Below are 21,441 nucleotides of genomic sequence, written 5' to 3'. Positions count from 1 at the left end.
TCACTATTCATTCATTTTTACATACTTTAACCATCAATGCACGAGAATTGCTTTGGGCTATGGACTGTCTAGATAACCCTGCACAGCAGACCCCTTTTTCACACCTGATATTTTTGGTTTGCAGGAAAAACACAGACTCGCATTAGCGATCGCTCTGGGTGTCAGTACTGACAGAGTGACAGTGAGCCCTGAAACTAATTCATTAATTCACACTTGTGCTTTTTCTTTTCTAATTATTACCTGTCACCCTGAGAAAAGACAAAATTTTAAATGTGTAAACTGATGCTCTTCAGATTTGACAGGCTGTATATGATTTCATTACAAAAATGAGAATAGCTTTAGTTTCCATTAATAACTGACTTGTGACTAATTCATAACCATAAGACGGCACAAGGGGCTGACCACTAAACTGTGTGGAGAAAATAATGAGTGTTACGCGTGTCTATATTTGAGTACAGTGGGAAGAGCAGTTTGGAAGTGACTTGTCATTGGGGCACCTGCAAAGGTGCACCAGTGATGAAAGGAAATAACTGCATGTGTTGAGGCTTCTGTCTGAACACAAGCACATATGGTAGACCACAGCCTGCTCATTTACCTACAGTAGTCATTTCAGGCACCACTCCCAGACCTTCCTAATCCGCGGATTACAAGATGCCTGACTTTGCTCTGGTAGTGACAGACCAGACAATGTTGGCTCTCAAACGGACCAAAAAGTCAACATTTTTTTCAAAACTAATCAGATTCAGCAGTGCTAAATCAAATGCTAAATCACAAATGTAATACCACGTGAAACACTGATAATCCTCTGTGTTTAGAAAATGACTGTATGTGTCGTATGACAAGTGATAATTACCATCATGTCTTTCGCTCGTCTGCCATTGCTTTTTGGCTACATTCTCACACTAGGAGTGGCGTGCACTCAGACGGGTTACACCACTTCCCCGTTCAGTTCACACTACCACTGACCTGTACCACCTCCCAGAGTACATTGCTCTGCGGGGTTCTACATGACTGCCCGACAGCCAGCCCTGTGCCAGTCTGGTCCTGCAGCCCACATCTCCAGCAAACCACTCCCAACTCCAACCAACACTACTGAGTTATAAGTGAATGCCAGTGTTCTTGGTTGGTAAACACATACATATAGTTAAATCCATGATTTACTCTGGCAAGTATACTGGCAAATTTCTTTTACATTTTCTTTGTATCCCTTGGCTTCAGGTCTACAGCTAAATTAACCCCATTGAACCCTCCTGTCAGATATTACAATAAGAACTCTGCCAAGACAAAGTCAACATGAATACCTCAATGACAGATTGAAAGTAGAAACTCCTTTGTCACTGGGATGAGGCTAAAAGCCTCAGTGTAGCATTAAATAGTCTTACAGTCATATAGTTAGTGTTCAGCTTGCACTTGACTTTTCAAACCACTGAATTTCAAACTGAGATCGCATCAGCCATCTACAGGAACTTGTTAGTATCGGACCTAAAAAGTACTGGACTAAATCAAACTGACAACTGTCCTGTTTGACTTGTTTTCTTTCTTCTTTTCCAGATTAGCCTGCTGCCACATGTGCACTCTTGGTTTGAAGCTGTTTTTGCTATAGTACACTCACCTTTATTTTCCTTTTTTTTTTTTTACTTTCCACAGAAGAGCTACGACTACATAAGGCTACAAAATAAAAGCGAAGATTATGACATCTCACTGACAAATGATTTCTGCCTAACTCGGAGCCCTTCTTCGTTGGCATGAGATGAGTGATTGAAGTAAGATCTCACTTATGTGATAAGGACACTGCCAAATTCTAGCCATGGTTGAATGAACACTAAGCATGTTCCCACATGAAAATACTTTGTCATTTTTCCCTGTGCTTCAGTCCTCTTAGTGCTCTTGTGCATTACCTTAGTTGTCCTTTTTTGCAATTAAAATTTGTTCTCTTCTTCTTCTTCTTCCTTATTTTTGCTCAATTTCACTGCAAAAATAATTTGAGTATATGAAGAAAAATGAAAATGCTCTGAAATGTTAGTTATAAACATGCAATATGCTACCGTAAGTCTCCCAAGATGCAAACATCCACGAAAAAAAAGCAGCATATGTATACACAGTCAACAATAACAAAAAATGTATATCTCTACCTGCTGTACAAACAGGAGATCAACTTAAGATAGTACATTCCTCAACAATTAACACACATTCCTAAAGACAGGACTGCAGCACGTACAGGTAATGTAATACAAATGACCATTCAGCTTTTTTTTTTTTTTTTTACATAAATTTTAAACACATATTTGAAAAAGAAAGAAGAGTAAATCTCCATGCCTCAGTTCGGTTGGATGTGCACATGATCCACGTTTTCTGCTTTAAAAACCTTTAAAAAGCTTTAAAAACCTGGTCCTGGCACACACCAACAGGCATTCATTATCCTTTTTTTACTCTCCTTCGCCATCGTGTGGACAGATTACTGTAAGCAAGCTGAGGCAGATTTTTTTCACATTTTGGGTTATTTTGCTTTTTGCCTTTTTGCTTTGATTGCTTGTTCGGTATAAAAGAGAACTAAAAACAAGGGAGTAAACTATTATTGAAGTGTCAGGCAAGACTTAACTCATGAAGGATGCATTTACGTGGCATACCATGTAACCAGTTGACTACCAAACAGCTGACTTCTCATTTGTCTTTAAAATTGCAGAATGGAAATGTAAGGTCTGCTTAAACCCGCATTTAAGTTGGGTGAACTAAAGAGGAAACAACATGATCAAAATAATATGTAAAATTACTTACCCCAGAACCTACCTTTCCTTCTGAAAAAAAGCTTTTAATTTATTTTAAAATCTTTTAGCATTATCTATTGAATTTCAATTAAGACAAAGAAAGAAAAAGGTGGACATTTGTTCCAGTTTGGCCTTATATGTTAAACTGGTTTCAGTTAAACGTAAAGTAAAATGTCACACACTCTCTTTTATGCGTATTGGCTGTGAATACAGATATATATAACAAACACCAGACTGCACGTAAGCCTGTACTCATACCTCATCCAGGACAGTTTGGTATCATCCCTTCCACACTGTCCTTCAGTGGAAAGTGGAAAGTGAGACTGATACCTCTGTTTCAAGTGAGCTGGATCTTTTTAAGGTCTTTTTGAAGCACTAAACTTAATCAAGAATTGACTGTTTAATTGTACTCTCTGTTTATAAAAATAAGCACACATTGTAGTGTAAAAGCCTCAACTTATAATATCTAGATCAAACTCTTGGTTTGTGCAGAAACACAGTCAATCACAAAAATGTTCATTGACTAGCTGAATTTTGGGACACAGATATGTGCTAACCCTATCCCTCTGAGGGTTAGCACATGAGCAGATAGCTTCGAAAGTTCAGAGTTGTACCTTGTAGCTAAAATACAAATGTAGTCCCTGTCTGGATTACGTACGTACAGTGCACACATGACACCTAAAAAGATACGGACTCTAAAAATCCTTGTCTTATCCATAACCATTACAGCTACTTTCACTGATAAGTGCAGCTTTTTCACTGAACGGCTGAAAAGGAGAAGACAAATTATACCAAATTACAGCAGAGGTGGGATAAACGTGCTTGCCCTAACATAAATGAGTGGGACAATTTTCTATCGCCATCACCCAAAAGTCACCATACTCAGAGTTTGGGTCACTTTACAGAAGAGTACTATCATGCCTCCTTGGAACATGTTATAATAATAACCATGATATAATAAATAATAAAGTTTACGCAAAAAAAAAAATGTATTTCCATCTTTAGAAAGTGTTTACTGATCCACAGGATGGAAATTATAAAAATAGAACAGTATTAAATTAAAACCCCAATTCCAAGAAAGTCGGGACTGTGGAAAAGTAAGTTGTTTTAAAAAAGAAATAACTGGGGGAAAAATTTGCAAATAATTAGGTTAACTGGCAACAGGTCAGTAACATGACTGGATATAAAAAGACCTTCTGAGTTTCCCAGAAGTAAAGATGGGCAGAGCATCATTTTGCAAAAAGCTGTCTCTACAAATAGTGAAACAATTTCAGAATAATGTTCAAATAATGGAAAATTATTAAGACCTTGAATATGTCAATATCTGCTGTGCATAGTGTCATCAAAAGATTCAGAAAATCTGGAGAAATTTCTGTGTGCAAAGGGTTACGTCCAGAAATCAATATTGTATGCCTGTGATCTTCAGGCCTGCAGGCAACTCTGTATTATAAACAGTCATGATTCTGTCATAGAAATCACTGCACAGGCTCAGGAAGACTTCCAGAAATAATTCTGTGAACACAGTTCACTGTGACATCCACAAATGCAGACCAAGCTGTGTTCAAAGAATAAGCCGTATGTGGACATGATCAAGAAATGCAGCTTCTGGGCCACCAGCCTGAATGATTACCGCCCTGTGGCCCTCATGCCGGTAATCATGAAATGCTTTGAGAAACTAGTCCATCAGCACATCAAGGATTACCTCCCCCCAGAATTCGACCCCTACCAGTTTGCATACCGCGCAAACAGATCCACAGAAGACGCCATTGCCACAGCCCTCCACGCTGTGCTGAGTCACCTAGAGCAGCGGCAGAGCTACGTCTGAATGCTCTTCGTGGACTACAGCTCAGCCTTTAATACAATCATCCCGGACATCCTCATCACCAAACTGGTAACTCTTGGCCTCCCTCCTCTCACGTGTGCCTCGATAAAGGACTTTCTCACAAACCAGCCCCAGACTGTAAGACTCGGCCCTCATCTCTCCTCCACTCACACACTAAGCACCGGCTCCCCACAGGGCTGTGTGCTGAGCCCCCTCCTGTATTCTCTCTATACCCACGACTGCAGTTCAACCCACAACAACACTCTCATCATCAAGTTTGCTGATGACACCACGGTAGTCGGACTCATCTCAAAGGGAGACAAGGCAGCCGACAGAGAGGAAGTCCTGAAGCTGGCAGCATGGTGTTCAGAAAACAACCTGGCACTGAACACTAAGAAAACCAAAGAGCTCATTGTCGACTTCAGGAGACACAGCACTTACTTAGCCCCCCTTTACATCAACGGGGAGCGTGTGGAGAGGGTCCACACCTTCCGGTTCCTTGGTGTCCTCATCTCTGCTGACATCTCCTGGACAGACAACATCTCAGCGGTCGTCAAGAAGGCCCAACAGCGGCTGCACTTCCTGAGAGTCCTCAGGAAGTACAAGCTGAACTCCAACCTGCTGCTGACCTTCTACCGCTCGTCCATTGAGAGCCTGCTAACCTACTGCATCACGGTATGGTATGGCAGCTGCATATGTCAGACTAATGTGGGGAGGAACATCCAGATGTTTATTTTGGACGGTGTCTTGCTTATTTCAGCAAGATAATGTTAAAACACATACTGCTTCTATCACAACAACATGGCTTCATGGAAGAGTCCAGGTGCTGAACTGACCTGCTTGCATTCATGAGAATCAAATTATAAATCATGAAACAAAAGATGCAAAAAAGAAAACCCAGGACTGTTGAACAGCTAGGATTCTATATGAGACAAAACTGGGACAACATTCCTCTCCCAGAAGTCCAGCAGCTGGTCCACAGTTCCCAGATGTTTATGGGCTGTTGTTAAAAGAAAAGAGGATGTTACATAGTGGTAAACATGGCACTGCCCCAGCAGTCTTCTAAAAATGTTACATTTTCTCACTTTAAACACTTAATACGCTTTTTATGTACTTTCTGAAGAAAAGATGGGTTTATGAGATATGGAAATAATTGCATTCTGGTTTTTTTTTTTATATTTTAGCTAAAATCACAGCATTTTTGGAGTTATGGTTGTAAATAACCAAATAAATAAGTTGCAAAGAAAAAAAAATGCAAATCCTAACAATAAATAGGTAAACGTGCCATTAATCCAGAAGATTGTAGATGTACACCTGTATATAAGTTACGGCAAAGCCTGTAATGTAGATACTGATACATGACATAAAAAAATATCCGCCTCCACTGTTCTTCTAAACTCTGACAGCAGGGGGCAGCAGAGTGACGCTTTCAAGCCTGCAACGTGAAACTGGAACGTGACACCTCCCAGTACTTAAGGATAATGAATGTGCGGATGCTTTTACACTGTGAACTGGTTTATATATGTTAAACTGAGCCAAAAACTACTAATGCCATATAATATCTTATGCTTACCTACACAGCCTCTTAAAATAAAATCACAAAATATTACATTAAACAGCAGACTAAGATAAACAGAGAAATAATGCTGGAATATATCTTCACAGGCTTCAAACAAGTGACTGCAGCATAAGCTGATGCATTTTCAGGTTTATGAAAATACTAACTTCAGTCATCAAAAATAAAGATGTAGACGGGATGGAGCTTTATGCATGGATTGACTGTAGGTATAACTCTTCAGAAAGTTCATTAAAACAAAATGTCAAAGTCTGATTGCTTGAAATTTGTTTAGTTTAGTTTGCAGTCAGTTTAAATGCTCTTTGACACGGTAAGAAGTTTGGTAAGCAGCATCGAGCATTTGGACCTGTTGACCTCTCAGTTTCTTCATTCCAACACGTCCCGTTCCAAATAACTTTGAAGGCAAAGACAAAAAGAGGAAAATGTATCCCTGGGGTTTTTGGAATTCATGTGAGGAACCACAAAAACAACACTTCATCAGGGGCACCATTCAGACTGGTGATCAGCAATATATGGGGAAATTCAAATGAGAACCATTGTGTGGAGGGAAAGCCAAAGAGATTTGTCTCGTCCCTGGCCCCCTACTCCTTTTCTTTCTTTTATTTTTTTAACCATCTTCTCACGACTGACTTTGATGTAGATGTAGACAAGATGACTGAGAAACAAAGCAGCTCAATTCCACTGCGAGAATCGGTTAGTCAGATGAGTGGGTGGGAAGGCGAAGCAAACAGAGGAATGCAGTTTCATATGAGACACACAAGAAAATTACATTTCAGCCAGTGTATCAATCTGCTGAGGAGCGGGAGGGAGGAGACACGGAGCAGGGCAAAGTGAGCTGGGTGTGAGAAAAGGAGCTCCAGTTGATCTCTCTTTAGAAACCCCCCCAACTCTCCTGCTGGGTAGTGCTCAGCTCTTGTCCTCATGGTACAATGCTGGTGGAACGGCAGCCCCCCCAACCACCACACACACAACCTCACAACACCCCCAACAGCCCTCCATGTGCTGGAGCTACGCTGACAGCCTGGACCCCAGACCCTAGCATATGGAGGCCAGACCAAGCGGCCTGCTCTCCAATGCGCTCCACAGCTGGGTCTCTGCTGGAGTGGGCAGCAGTCTAATGCGACTACACGCTCTATAGTGAAGTTTAACCTGCAGAGTTAAACTTTTTGATGAACACAGACAAGTTGCTAACTGGCAGACTCATAAGGTCAGCTCATCCAGATTATTCCAAAACAAAAACAAACAATCAAAAAAGAAAACTTATTGTTTTATTTAAGATAAAATAAGATAACTTACTTACTTTTAGTGATATCAGGCCATGCTTTTGCTTAAACCGATTTTGAATCTGTCAGATTTCTGTCACATCTCCAATACAGAAGGTCTTTCTTAGAGCTCTTACTTTAGGATAAAGCACAGAAGGGAGACCACAGGGTGTACTTATAATAATAACGGCTGCGCTGTTGTATTCACGTGTATGCACAAAAATCTGAAAATAAGTAGGATAAATTCATAACCTGTTTGATTTACATCTGTTCTTCTATTCTATGACATATCAAATGTGGAAATGCCCATCAGAGGGAAGAGTTATTTAAAACAACACCAAGATCATTTGGACCCAAAGAGCTACAAGAAATGGTCAAGAAGTTCTAAATGTTTCTAGAGCCACCGATTTGTGTGCTATCGAGGGCAACGTTTGAAATCCGAACTTCATCCATTCATTTTCTTTGGCTCGTCCAGTTCGGGGCTGCATGGAGCTGAAGCCCATCCCAGCTGTCATAGAGTGAGAGGCAGGATACACCCAGCATAGAAAAAGCCAGGCAACCCTTCACATTCATACCTATGGCAGATTTAGCATTGCCAATTAGTCTAACATGTCTTTTGATTATGGTTGGGCAGCCGGAGTACCCAGAGTGTGCGGGGTAGGGGGCCAGCTGGTGGACTCAAACCCAGGACTATTCACCACACCATCGTGCTGTCCTTTTTTAAAGCCTTTTGGGGCAATTCTTTGTAAGCAAAATTAAAGACAAAACTATTTCATCCAAAAAGAGCTGGTATGTGGTATGCGTATTGGATGGCGGTGCAGTCTATTCTAGATCTTTCCCCCATAAAGACAACATTTGACGACCTCCCCTGTACCCTTAAGGACAGGTTTTGACAGTATGTAGCAATAAAGACTTGGTTTGATGACCATTAGAATAGTTTCCGGATTCTTCCAAGAGTAAAGCGCACTCAGTCATTTTGTTCTCTAAGCAGGCCTGAGATATTACAGAAATCACTCAGTCCAGAAAAGGATTTCGAGGGTTGCTCCTGGTCGGCTTTCAAGCAGTAAAGAGCTGGAGAAGCATGGATGCCTTGCTTGCCTTTAGCATTTTCCAGTAGAGTGTGTTTTACTTGGCTGAAGCTACTCAACAGGCCTTCATGTTGAATGCTTAACCTGTAAAATGTTTAGAAAATTAAAAGTGTGTTCAAGAGGTCAGATATGAACAAATATTATCAGGACATAATCGCCTGAAGTGGAAATTGGCTTTCATGTCCCCGTCACTAATATACCCCACCCCCCACAACCAACCCAAAAACCTGAGCAACAGTCATTTACACTTTCACACATTTACAAATCATCTAAGCCCCATGAATCAAACTATGAACAAAGTACACTTGTCAGTGAGAGTCGCTGGCCTGTCCTCAACCCCTCAATTCTGACACGAACTAATGTTGACTCATGGCAGAATATGTGGTCATTCTGATGCTAATGGCAGCTTTAACCACCTACTTAACCACATAGCCCTCACTCTCTATACAGCTCCACTCAACCTGATCCCTGTGTGTGTGTGTGTGTGTGTGTGTGTGTGTGTGTGTGAGAGAGAGAGAGAAAGAGTGTGTGTGCAGGAGAGGGAGAGCGAGAAAGGAAAAGAGCTTAGATGAGTATTCAGGAGAATCTAACTTTTGCTTGGTTGCACTGCAATAAGTTGGTGTCTCGTACAGTGATGACTGATTAAGGCCAGCTAAAGACACCTTATTTGATATTTTGCACCTTTGAGTTTTGCGTTTCCTGCACACTTGTTTGAGGTATTTTTGAGATAAGAAATGCTGAGAGTTGTTAGCCGTCTGCTTGGCTTTCACTGTCAGGCTTGTGTTAGTGGAGACAGAGGTCACCAGTTAGCACCATGACCCTGAGGGAGGCTTGCTGCTTGGCCTGGCATGCCACAACACAGTGCTGGAGCGAGAACAGGTGGTCATTATAACTGCTGTAATCCTCTCCATGAATATCTCATGGGCAAGGCGATGGAGGAAAGGAAGCAAAAGCTAGAGATGGGGAAAGAAAGACAAAAGGAAAGAGACAGATGTGGTAACGGGGACAGGGAGAAAGAGTTAAAGGTGGGGAGCGTTTGATGCTTGGACCGTGGGGCTCTTCAGCACAGTCTGCGGGCAGTGCTTCAGAGCGGATGTGTTAACAGTTTCAGGCTCAATGGAGGGAGAAATCCCCACAAAGGGAGGTGTACAAATATTGTGGGAAATCCGTCCGCTCTTTAATATTTCATGAAGGCCCACAATCTATTCATGGGACTCCATTCCTTTGGAGGGGCCCGCATTCAGGCTCACTCCGCAGTCTCAATGGGCAGCCCTTAATTGAGTGCCCGCTCATTCTTCGTCTCCCTGGCAGATTGTTCCCCATGAAAGCCCCTGCCTCTTCATCCTCCTCTTCTTCTCCCTAAGAGTGGCCAAAGAAAAGGGGGCATGCCTTGCTGGTGGTGTATATTGGAGGGTGAAATAAGTAAAGCGGGGTGAGTGTGGATCAAATATGATAATAGGGCAAGTGGGGATGGTAGTGCACAGGGAAGTGGGGGCAGGGGGCTAATCCTCATGGTGGGTGACAGAGGGGAGGGGGTTGCATTCCCCTAGGTGGCAGGAGAGTGTATCGTGGTCGCCTGTCTGTGTGTGTGTCCATAGCATAGTTTTCTAATGTCTAGTGTAGTCAAATCGGGCATTAAATGGTCTTTAACCTGCCAGCTTCCCGTTGTAGAGTCAGCGTGATGTCCGATTGTGCTAGTGAGAACAGAGGAGGTAATAGTCCCGTGAATTCAGAACAAGCAAATTGTCCCTCTGTGTTGCTTTCTGCATGCCTCCCACTGAGGCAACTCCCAGACAAAAATTTCCAGTAGTGAGACCGTTTTAGAAGCAGAGAATCTCCTGTTGTGGAGATTCTCAGGCCATCTGCGGACAGGGTGTCGACCTGATTCTCACAACATTGTCTGGAGTTCATGTGTGAAACCAGCTATTCCCATGCTCCCAGTGGGCAAGTGTATGTTAATCTTTGTATCTTTGTCTTGAATAATATAATAATTGTGTAATAAAATCATATAATAAATATGGAAACCAAAGAATAAAAGTAGACTGTGGAGACATAGGACAAATTACAAAATGTTTCTTTCTGATCATGAGCAGAAATCCATTAAATTTATGGACAAAACTAGAGCTGGGCGATATAAGATTTTTTCATATCATGATATGTTTTTTTCATTTCAGGCGATAACGATATATATCACGATATAAGCCAAATAACTATATTTGAAATAATCAGCAGCTTGTTTTGATTTAAATATTTATTTCCCATAATAAGTTCAACAGGGTAGATGTACTTAAGGAACATGAGACTTCAGTTTCAGATAAATAAAGGCAAATATTGCAAACTACACAAAAGGCAGCCGCTAAAGCGTTTAAGTTTCAAAATAGAACAAACAGAACAGACTACTAAATTGTCAATTCCACTTAGAAACAAAATATTAATTCTAAAAATAAATCTTAGGTCATTTTACAGAAGAACAGACAAAATTGACTAACTTTTGTCAATATCAAATAAACTGAGAACTAAAAGGAAATTCTCAATCTCTCCTTGTTGTATAGCTTAGCTTTTCAAACAGTTTTAACAGTTACTTTAGTCTGACAAAAGCCGAATGACGAATTAGCGCTTTCAGTCAGAGATTGAGCATGCACCGCTTTATTGTATTTCCTGCTTTCGGCACAATTTACAGTGCGCGCTACTCTGTTTTTTGTCAGACTTGAAATAGCTGAAATACCTTCACACTACGGAACTTCTATGGCCTTTCCGTTCAACAATCTCTCCGGCATTGGAACCATCATCTGTTTTCTCTTCGATAACCTTCGGTCACGCTCTCGGTTGATTTTTCTCTAGTCGGCACACTCATTTCCTCCATTACCCGGGCGGCACGGCGGCTGGCTGCTTCCCAAACAAATACACACGTGCGGCTTGGCACTTGTGCTGTACATAACAAGTCACGTGACGTGACGCTGCGGCTGTGATTGATTCGGCTCTGCGCTACTTAATTTGGATTGGCTGTTCTTTTTTTTTTTTAAGAGCGCAAGAGAGATGAGGCCTATCGCAATAGTTTAATTTTTCTATCGAGAAAAAGTTATTTCGCAATACATATCGTTATCATTCTACCGCCCAGCTCTAGACAAAACCAATTCCAAAAATGTTGGGACACTGTGTAAAGTGTAAATAAAAACACAATGTGGTGATTTGCAACTCTTATAAACCCATATCTTCACAACAGAACATAGAAAACAGGCATAGAAAACATTTTTCTTCTTCAAGAAAAGTATTAGCTGATTTTGAATTTCATGTCAGTAACATATCACAAAAAAATGGTGGACCTGAAGGAGCAGTTTGCAAATAATTAGGTAAACTGGAAACAGGTCAGTAACATGATCAGCTATCAGTCAAGTCAAGTCAGTCAAGTGGCTTTACTGTCATTTCAACCATGTGCACTGGTACAGTACACAGTGAAGCGAGACATTCCTCCAAGACCATGGTGCAACATATAACAGACAATCAACACAAGAGTACGTAAAGTGCAAGTGTGCAAAAATTGCAGAAATTGCAAAAAAAAACCAAAACAAAGACAGTGCAACACCAGACAGTGCAGACACAACAGTGCAACAATGACAGTGGGTTGTGCAAAAAGACTGAGCACTGTGCAAAAAGTAACTCGACGTATGAAGGTGTGTGTGTGTGTGTCAGTCCAGTCATTGAGTGTTCAAGAGTCTGACGGCTTGGGGGAAGAAACGGTTTCGCAGTCTGGCAGTGAGGGCCCGAAGCTCTTGCCAGAAGGCAGCAGGATGAAAAGTGTGTGTGAGGGGTGCATGGGGTCCTCCACAATGCTGGTGGCTTTACAGATGCAGCTGGTGCAATTGGTGTCTGTGATGGAGGGAAGAGAGGCTCCGATGATCTTCTCAGCTGTTCTCACTATCCATTGTAGAGTATTGTGATGTATTATGGTGCAGTTACCATACCAGACAGTGATGCAGCTGCTCAGGATGCTCTCAATAGTCCCTCTGTACACTGAAAAAAGAAAATAGTTGAACCAACTTAATTGAATTATTTCAATTGGTAACACCTAATTTAATTAAGTTCTTTGAAATGAAGTTAATACATTAGATTAACACAACTGATTTAAGTTACATGTACTTAATAAATTAATTGTTGTCAAATAAACATTTTTGCATTAATCCAACTTAAAATTAAGACATTTCAACTTAAAGTTTTCAGTTTTTCCAACCCAATAATTTGCATAACCCAAAAGTAAAATATTGCTCTTTGCTAACCTAATAATGTGGTTTAGTGTAAATTATTTTTTGTAGTGACTCTAAAATGAAATTTTAGTTTGTTTAATAAAGCTTAAATCAAAATTTTAAGTTGGCTGAAAATATTTTTCAAATATTCAAAATCCAATGTTTTTTTTTTAAAATACTTTATTGTATAAATGTAATAAAGTATTACCTTTATGGCAACCAACACAGCTTTTGGTCAAACACATTACACATTTGTCCTTTTTAAAACACATATGCACAAAATGCAAGTAACGCTTAGTAGGACCACAAAGTTGTCATCAAAGTGTAAAGTGCAACACAGTATTACACAAATATCAATCTCAACACATATAGTGTCAACTATGAAAAAGTGCCCCAAGAGTATACAGAAACTTCTCTTCAGCTATAGCCAATGAATAAATATCTGAACAGTGTAGCTGACCAATGGGGATGAAAAAATATAAACACTCCTTTAGAGTTTTAGAATGTCACAACAGTTTGTTGTATAACTGAGCACATCAAACCTGAAATGCAACCTTTCCCTTGAAACGAAGGCAAATATGTCTGAAAAAAAATTAAAAAATAAATAAAAATACCATACCAAGTATGTATAAAAGCACATTAAATTGTGGTTTGAGGTCTCTTGGAGCATAAAAAAGGCCCAACATCCAAAAGAGACTACATATTTTACATGCTATATGTCCAAACACAGTTGTTCCTTCGCATTATGGCACAAGGCCATTTGTTGGTCATTGTTCTGTGCCATTACTGGGAGCTTTGAAGTTTGAAATACAGATTTTGGACTTTGGGGGACATCTTGTGCTGATCAAGCTGCATGAAGATTTTTTGGAGCACTTCAAAAGTGAAGCGAAAGGGTTTTGGATAAGCTAGGTTGAGTGCATAGATCAAACCTAGAAGCAGGGCACAAGCTGAGGCAACCGAAGTTAGTTCATGCAACACTTCCACACCCTCAATGACAATGCCAATGTCTTCAGGTGGCTCCTGCAGTCCCTCCCCCTCCTTCCGAATCACATACACTGCCATGGTGACCTCCTCCAGGTCCCTCTGAACATCATCTGCTCCACAGTCCTACAGAGGGGTACAAGACACAAACACAAATCATCATTAGCCTCACTTCTTACAGTGATTAAGTGTTTGGGTGATGTACCAATATGTGTTATGTGCTGGGCTATTTCTTGGCTGGGTGTCATCACACACCAGAAACAGCAGAGAGAGGTGTATCAATCTGACTCTAATCAAATTGTAAGCAAGAAAGATAAGATTTCCCAACATGTCAAACTATTCCTTTGAACTTAAATAATCAAGTAAGCCCTTCTTACTTAAAACAAAGTCAATCCAATATGTAATGTGTTGTTGCTGGGAATTACATAATGTCCAATATGGTCATGATAATAAATACATGTCAGCAATCCAACTATGGTTCACGTGTTATGTTTGTTCTAACAGTTAACTTTTTTTGTGTCCCTTTGACAAGATGTGCTGACAAACTGTTGAAACTTACAAGGTATTCCTTGATCAGGCCATCTGCATCTTCTCCCAGGAAGATGGTGAGGGCTTTCAGCACACATTCCCTCCGATGATTAATGTCCACAGTCTAGAACAACAAATGTTGATTAATTTTAAACTCTAAATTTCATAAGACAGACATCCTTACTCTTATTGCTTAACTTACATGTACTTTATTTAAAAACAGTAATTCACAAGCCCAGAGATTCATTACAGAAAGAAAAGGGGATGAGTTCAGTGGTGTATTTTTTGAGTCGCTAAAAACATTCATGCATATGAAAGCCATGATTAGCATTGGCCTGCCCATACTGTCTTTATGAAGGATTCAGATATATTTTGACAGCCCTCTTAGTTACGAAGTATCTTGTTTGATGGTACAGATTTACCTGGTCCAATGTGTCCATGATGTTCGCAACCTTTTGGCGTGTTGCTCCTCCTTTGGCACGTATGACTTTGATCAGCTGACTTGAGTGCATGTCTAACTGGGCCATGAACTTCCACTCAAGAGGAACAGCCATGAGCCTCTGGAACTCCGTATTTATCTAAAAACAAAACACAAATGACAGTAGATATTGTATTATGGAACAAAATGCTGAAACTGATTGTATGCCAAAATGTCTATATCCCAAAAAGTATAACATATATGGAAATTCAAAATGTAAATTCTTTCATTAAGTTCAGTGTTATAAAATCTCAACCACATCAAGTTATGACCGATTCATGAAAGTTAACTGCAATAAATCCTGAAGCATACAGACTTCGATCACTTCAGTTCCATTCTTACCTCTTTCTGTGTGAAGAGTGCAGGCCATCTGTCCTTCAGTTCCTGAATGCTTGGTTCTTGGTTTACCACCTCATGTCGTCTGTAGGCAAACGTGTTAGCCATTTTGTCTGCGATGACCCTTTCATTGTCCCTTATCCCGATCTCTGTCAGAAGTTCTAGTCTCACTTTTTCCATGCTGTCCAGAGTCTCACCAGTAGGAAAGGATGGATAAAAGTTAGCTTCAGAACGTTTTGGCTTCTTCAATTTTTTAGCAGGGAAAGCATCTGTAGTAGCTTTAGATTTCAGTGAGTTTACACACAGCTCTGGACACCCCTGTAATTTCAGCTGGGTCCTGTAGTTTGCCATTTTGTACTTCAGTCGTTGTTTCCAACCGTAGCAGCCATTGAATGATCCAGGTTCTTTCAAACATGGGTGCTTTTTGATAAGGGCCTCTGCAGCTGCGCAGAAATGTGCATCCTCTGGATAGGCCTTGTAACGGTAAATTTCTTCTGCAACTCTTTTCAGGATATCAGACAGCATTCGGGCGCTTAAAGTCAACATTTTTTGGCTCACACAGTACTCAGTATTCCCCCTCTCTAGCTGTAGCTCTGTGTCATATGAAAATTGGGGAATTGCAAAGTCTTCTGGCCACTGTTGTGTTCGAGATGACATAGATTCAGGGGATGAGAGGATAATTGTGTCATTTGATGCCACCGAAATACCGTCATCAGACTCAAATGAAAGAGACAGAGATGAAGTGGACTGATCGGCACTGATCAAAGGTGGATTTGTTTGCTGGTGGATCACTTTGATTGTCCCCAAATTCCGAAGTTCGGTGGTAGAATTCAGATTGAAGAAGTCGTTGCCAAAGTCTTGGTCCATGTATTGCAGTCTGAAGTTACCTTTTAACCCAAAGGTAGTCTTTATCGTGCTGAGAAGGTCTTCAAGTGACTCTGGGATGCCATTTGGAAGAGTCAGCTTTTCAATGTTGTTCTCTCCTAAAATCACCTTCAGTCTTGCAGGTGTTGAACCAGCCATGGTGGTCTGAGAACAAAGCACAAGCACAGTTAGTGAGGATCAACATGTAAACCACTGACATTTCCAATTAGGAGAATTTAATGTCAAACTAGAGGAAAAGAGAGAAGGCAAAGAGAGGAGGAAAGGGGAGGAGAAAATGAAGAGGAGAGGTGGAGATCAGCTGAGGCAGCGAGGAGAGAAGGCAAACCGAAGAGGAGAGGGGAGGAGAAGAGAGATGGCGAGAATATGGGAGACATTGAAGAGAAGAGAGAAGGAGAGGAGGTGAGGAGAATATAGGAGACAACAAGGAGAGGAAAGAAGAAAAAGAGAAGCAGAAGGGGGGAGAGCATAGGATTAGCATTCACTGACTGGAATCCAGCAACCTGCATTAAAAAAAAAATGACATAACTGATGAATTGCCAATGACATCATCACACCACTTTGGCTTGCAGTATAAAATAAATATGTTCTGAGAACACATTAGTATTGTATGGGTCTGGGTTTTGTTTTCCCACTTAAGAAAATACTTTATCATATTTTGAGGCCTCACCCTTTAAACATGGACATATCTTTTCAAGGTGACAAGACGCATCCCTCTAATTTTGTAGTCTGCCAGTGGGTAGGTATCATGCAGTTCTTGTGGCTCAACAAGTTCCACTTCTTTGCTTGGTGATGTTTTGAGATCATAAGCTCTGTAGTGTTCCATATACCATCCGCTAAGCTTTTTCAGAATGAAGATTAGTTTGTCCTGCAGTATCACCATTTGGATGATTTCACCAAACTCTGGCAGTCCTCCCAGTGAGCCGTGGATCAAGATCATCCCACACTTGTAGATTAGTCCATTATATGCTACACTTTTAGCCAAGCACACATTGTCCATATCTGGAGACTTCTGTCTCAGTGCATTTGAGATGTCCTTGTTAAGAACATCAATGTGAACAGTGGAAACATCTGTTACTTCCAGTGGGGGTTTGGCAAAGCTAATTGCATGCAAATGATATGCAATCTGATACTGATGTCTCTGTGAAAGGGAAAGAAGTACATTTTTGAAGCATCTGATGTTCCTTGCAACTCTTTTAAAAAAAACTATGCTTTGCTTCGAATCGCATAGTCCATAGTGCAACCAGTGGCCCAAACTTACGGATCAAGTATGGATAATGTTCCAAGTAGTGGTGCTTTGGTTTAAGATTAACATCTGGGAAAACCTCTTGAAACTTGATTCTGTGCTCGGAGATCTTAAAACCAAGATATGCAATGGAGTCCTCAGTATGAACAGGACTGACAACAAGATCAACAATGTCCTTCAAGTCTGTTAAGATGTGCCAAGCAGGCTCCTCACACGGTACACTCTGCCCAACGAACAAAGGCAAAAATCTGGTAAGACTCCAGTTCTCGTGTGCATTCCCTCCTACACTTTTTTTGGATGCAAAACTGAGAGCCACAGGATGAGGTCGATTTGTTTTGTCAGCCCACTTAAAGTTGAAAGATGATATTGCTTCATTCAATGTACATAATGTGAAATACTTTTTTTTGATTAACAAATTGAGGCAAAGCGCAAGTTCAAAAGGAACAATTCCCTCAAAAAGATCATGTACAACATCAGGTGGAAACCCAGTGGTAACATCAAAATGTGAGAGGTGCTTTGACAAAATACACTTTGATTTCACACCATAATAACTGGGCAATTTGTTTTCCTCAATAATTCGTAAATGATCTGCATGAATGTCTTTTGTTCTTAAAGTAAAGACTTCACTTCTGACTTCAATAGTCTGGAACTCTGATGTTTCTGCAGTGCAAAATCTACATACGTATGTCCCTGAGAAATTTTCAAAGAATCCAGCAATACTGTGTGCACCAAGGTTGTCGGCAACAACACACTGAACAGTGCCTTTTACTGTTCTGCCCAACTTTGACAGAAATATCCCACTCTGTTCCAAAATTACAAGATCATTAATTACAGGTTTTAACACTTTCTCATACCCATAGCACTTCAGATCATTACTTTTGATTAAAGCAGCCAAATAGATTGAGGTTAAAGCAGAATTACAGCCTGGTGGCAAATTACCCAAAACCCAGTACAATCCACAAATTTTATGCTTCCTCCGTGATGTACCAAGGGGATTACATATTTCGAATTCATCAATGTATAATATCAATGAAATGCTTTCCTGCTTGGACAACAGTCCATTTTCATGGAAGAAGTCACCATCGAAGATAGTTTTGTAGTGCACAGAAGTTTTTTGAGGCTGATTATCTACAGTATTCAAATTAACAGCCTGATCCAAGATTGTCTGGCAGTCAAGAATATGCTGCAAAGACTTTAAAATTGAAATATATTGGAATGACTTGTTATTTTTTCGGTCAAGTATATATTCCACTGGTTCCACTACTTTAAAGTGGCTCTTATAGTATGCTTTTCGTCTCCAAGGACTGGAAAGTGGACCGTTATCTCCAATTGCTTTTTTTACAGGGTTTGTCTCACAGAGTACACTGGCTAGCTTTTCAACAACTGACTGGTCAAATTGGCATCCATTGTCTTGTAATATTTGGCTAATAGTCTTTTGGGTAATCGCCACAGAAACAGAACCAATCAAATAGTTTAACTCCTGCAAAAGCTCATCTACAGCTGCATTAGACACAAGAAAGATGTGTTCCAACTTAAGGAGCACTGAAGCAATTTTAAGCTCAATATCCTTCTCTAAGTTTTCAGAATACCCATTGTCAAAAGCAGAATTTAAATTTACATCACTCTCTATAATTTCCACATCTGAAATATCACTGGCAACACTGGCAGAAGATTCATCAACAGAACTTATTCCAGGCTTAAATGTGTTCACTGTACCAGAGTGTTTTCTGTATTTATGACTTTTGAAGTTCTCATAGACATTGGTTTTATATTCACAGTTTTGGAACGCACATGTTACAGTCTCCTTATTTTTAAGATGCTGATAGATATGTTGAAAATATTCTCTTTCTGTGGAGAGTTGATTATGGCCACAAATATGGCAAGTGAATGTGGACGCAGCTTTGGAGACTGCTTGTTGGGCAGGGTGATTTCTTGATAGATGGCTCAGTAGGGCGTTCCAAGTCTTGAACCTACATGCACAATTTAAATAAGTGCATGGATATGAGTGGCCTCGTCCGTAATGCCTATGAATCAGTTTGTAGTGTTTGAGCAATTCAGATCTTTTTGTTAATGTTGTCCCACAGTCCTTGCATCTCCACATGAAGCATAGCACTGGAGAAACAAAGAGACACGCTTTACTGGGTGTATATAAATAATTTGAGAAAAACACAGAGGGAGAGTTGGGCAATATTACAATATATCAATATGGTGATATGAGACTAGATCTCATCTCAGCTTTTTGCCACATTGCCCAACACAAAGCGAATCATTTAAACACAAAATGTATTCATCAAATGTAGCCAGCCCTCTCTAATTAGATTTTAAAGGGATAAGTTCAAAACAAAAGTTTAAAAACAAAACCCAAATGCCCATAGGTACATTTTTTTTTTTTGCAATTGTTTTATATATAAAGCCGATTCCTGTTCAGTGTAAAACTGAATTAAGTTTAAATGAGACATTACTATTTTGAACTTGCATACCTTTGTTGCTGATGAAGTGAAAGTACGCAAGTTCACAGGTAAAACGAGCTGCCTGGCACGCCTCCACACAGGAATGCCCCTCTTGAAGTAGTCACAGAGCTGAGAAGAAGTTAGGTCAGAAGGTGGCGATGGGGCATCACATTGGACACCAAGCCAAAGGTTGTGGCACTGTCCAGGGTTCCAACCAGAGGTGATGTAATCTTTCTGCCATCAGCAGACACCCCTCTGGAGAGGTTGACAGGAAGGAAAGGAAGCGCTACCCAAAGTCCTAAAGATTAAAGATATGTTCGAGTTAGTCTGTCGATCTTTCATCATGTTTACAGTGTTCATCTGCATCTATGTACTTATATATGTATTCAGACACAGACCAGAAGTGTGCTAGGTCTACAAGAAATCTGATGGCTGTATTTTCTGTGTTCAATAGCGTAATACTTTCTTCTATGATTTCTAATTTTGATTTTCTGCCGCACACCATCTCCCTCTCACACGGCTGATCCGTGCGTGTACGAGCGCTGCACGCACCCTTTCTCCTCGCCTTCTTAACGTCATGTACATTGAAAGCAATGCAAGCGGCAGTAAATGCATGCTTCCTGGAGCCACCACAGCTAAACTTTACCTCCTACATCACCCGTGGCCTTGACCGCATGAACTATTCGCGCCGACAGGCATACTGCGAACAACCACTCGTGTATAAATGCGCGCGCCCAAAGTAACGTAGTCTGAAGAGAACCGCGGCCCAGCTTGCCGCCATAATGTGCTAATGCTAATGAATAACTAACAGTAAGCCAACACCGACACACTGCATGAATACACAACTTTAAGCTAGCGTTACGATATTAAAACAAGAGAGTACCGCCGGCAAACTACTAACTTAACCTACATGTCCAAGCACAAACTACCAACAGGTCTGACATTTCGCTAATGTTAGCAGGGCTGAATGATAGCGGTTTGGTCAGGTCAGTTTACTAAACACTTAACAAACAATACAGTTGGAATATTTTTATATCTAATATATTAAAATATGTGTTCTACATTTGACTTACCTTCAAGGACTATGGAAAAAGTAATATCTTCGTTACCTTATTGACCAAATTGTTCACGAGGTCCTGCCTGCAGCCAAGTGCCTCTCAAAATGGTGGTCTCAACCGCAGGTAGAAAATTCTGGAGAAGGCGGAGACGTCATGACATCAGACGCACTGCGTCACGAGAAACCTAATTGATGCAGGTTGACTCTAATGAGAATAGCAGGTTACATGTGTACTGAGGGAACAACACGTAATAACAAGTTGATATACTCCACAAATGTAGACTGGCTCCACTAAAGCAGAAATCTTAATGAAACTAACTCCGAACTTTACGTAACTTCAACTACTGCTGAAATACACTTTTTAGAGTGTAGAAGGTGGCAAGAATGGGTGTTGGGAGATGGGCTTTTGTCAGCTTCTGCAGGAAGCTGTATGGAGTTGGTCAGGGATCATCATTGCAACTGACTAATCACAGTGATGTAATGTCATAGCTTTGCAACATAGGGAAAAGAGTTCATATAACACTCTCTTCTGGATCAACTGGTGATATTTATTTGCCAATTCATGCAATATAATAAAGAAATAAATATATTATAAACTTAGGTTCACTGTCAAATTCACAATACTCATGTTAGTTTGCTAGTGGTAGCTTATAATAGCCACAGCCAAATTCTTGGCTAGGCCTTTGGCTGTTGATCCTGGACCAACACTATTATGACGATATATGCACA

The 21,441-nt window shown here is 40.5% G+C and overlaps 1 protein-coding gene across 6 annotated transcripts; it reads right to left on the bottom strand.

Annotated features, from left to right (window-relative positions):
* Positions 1-12,926: 12,926 nt before the first annotated feature.
* On the bottom strand, positions 12,927-21,077 carry LOC106098216 (uncharacterized). Of its 6 annotated transcripts, none has more exons than XM_019350200.2 (5): positions 19,686-21,049; positions 15,084-16,106; positions 14,686-14,841; positions 14,295-14,387; positions 12,927-13,861 (listed from the first exon to the last, which is right to left on the bottom strand). In XM_019350200.2, the coding sequence occupies exons 2-5, from the start codon at positions 16,098-16,100 to the stop codon at positions 13,538-13,540; spliced, it is 1,590 nt and encodes a 529-aa protein (XP_019205745.1). In that variant the 5' UTR covers positions 16,101-16,106; positions 19,686-21,049; the 3' UTR covers positions 12,927-13,537. The 6 variants fall into 6 exon arrangements, with proteins under 6 accessions (XP_019205745.1, XP_019205746.1, XP_019205744.1 ...); XM_019350201.2 differs by lacking the exon at positions 19,686-21,049 and adding an exon at positions 16,630-17,362; XM_019350199.2 differs by lacking the exons at positions 12,927-13,861; positions 14,295-14,387; positions 14,686-14,841; positions 15,084-16,106 and adding exons at positions 16,630-17,100; positions 17,221-19,317 and having other exon boundaries at positions 19,686-21,077.
* Between the last annotated feature and the right edge of the window lie 364 nt (positions 21,078-21,441).

This window comes from Oreochromis niloticus, linkage group LG20 (assembly GCF_001858045.2).
Source record: "Oreochromis niloticus isolate F11D_XX linkage group LG20, O_niloticus_UMD_NMBU, whole genome shotgun sequence".
Taxonomy (NCBI): Eukaryota; Metazoa; Chordata; class Actinopteri; order Cichliformes; family Cichlidae; genus Oreochromis; species Oreochromis niloticus.
Note: the sequence above shows the minus strand (reverse complement) of the source record. Positions and strands in the feature narration are given on the sequence as shown.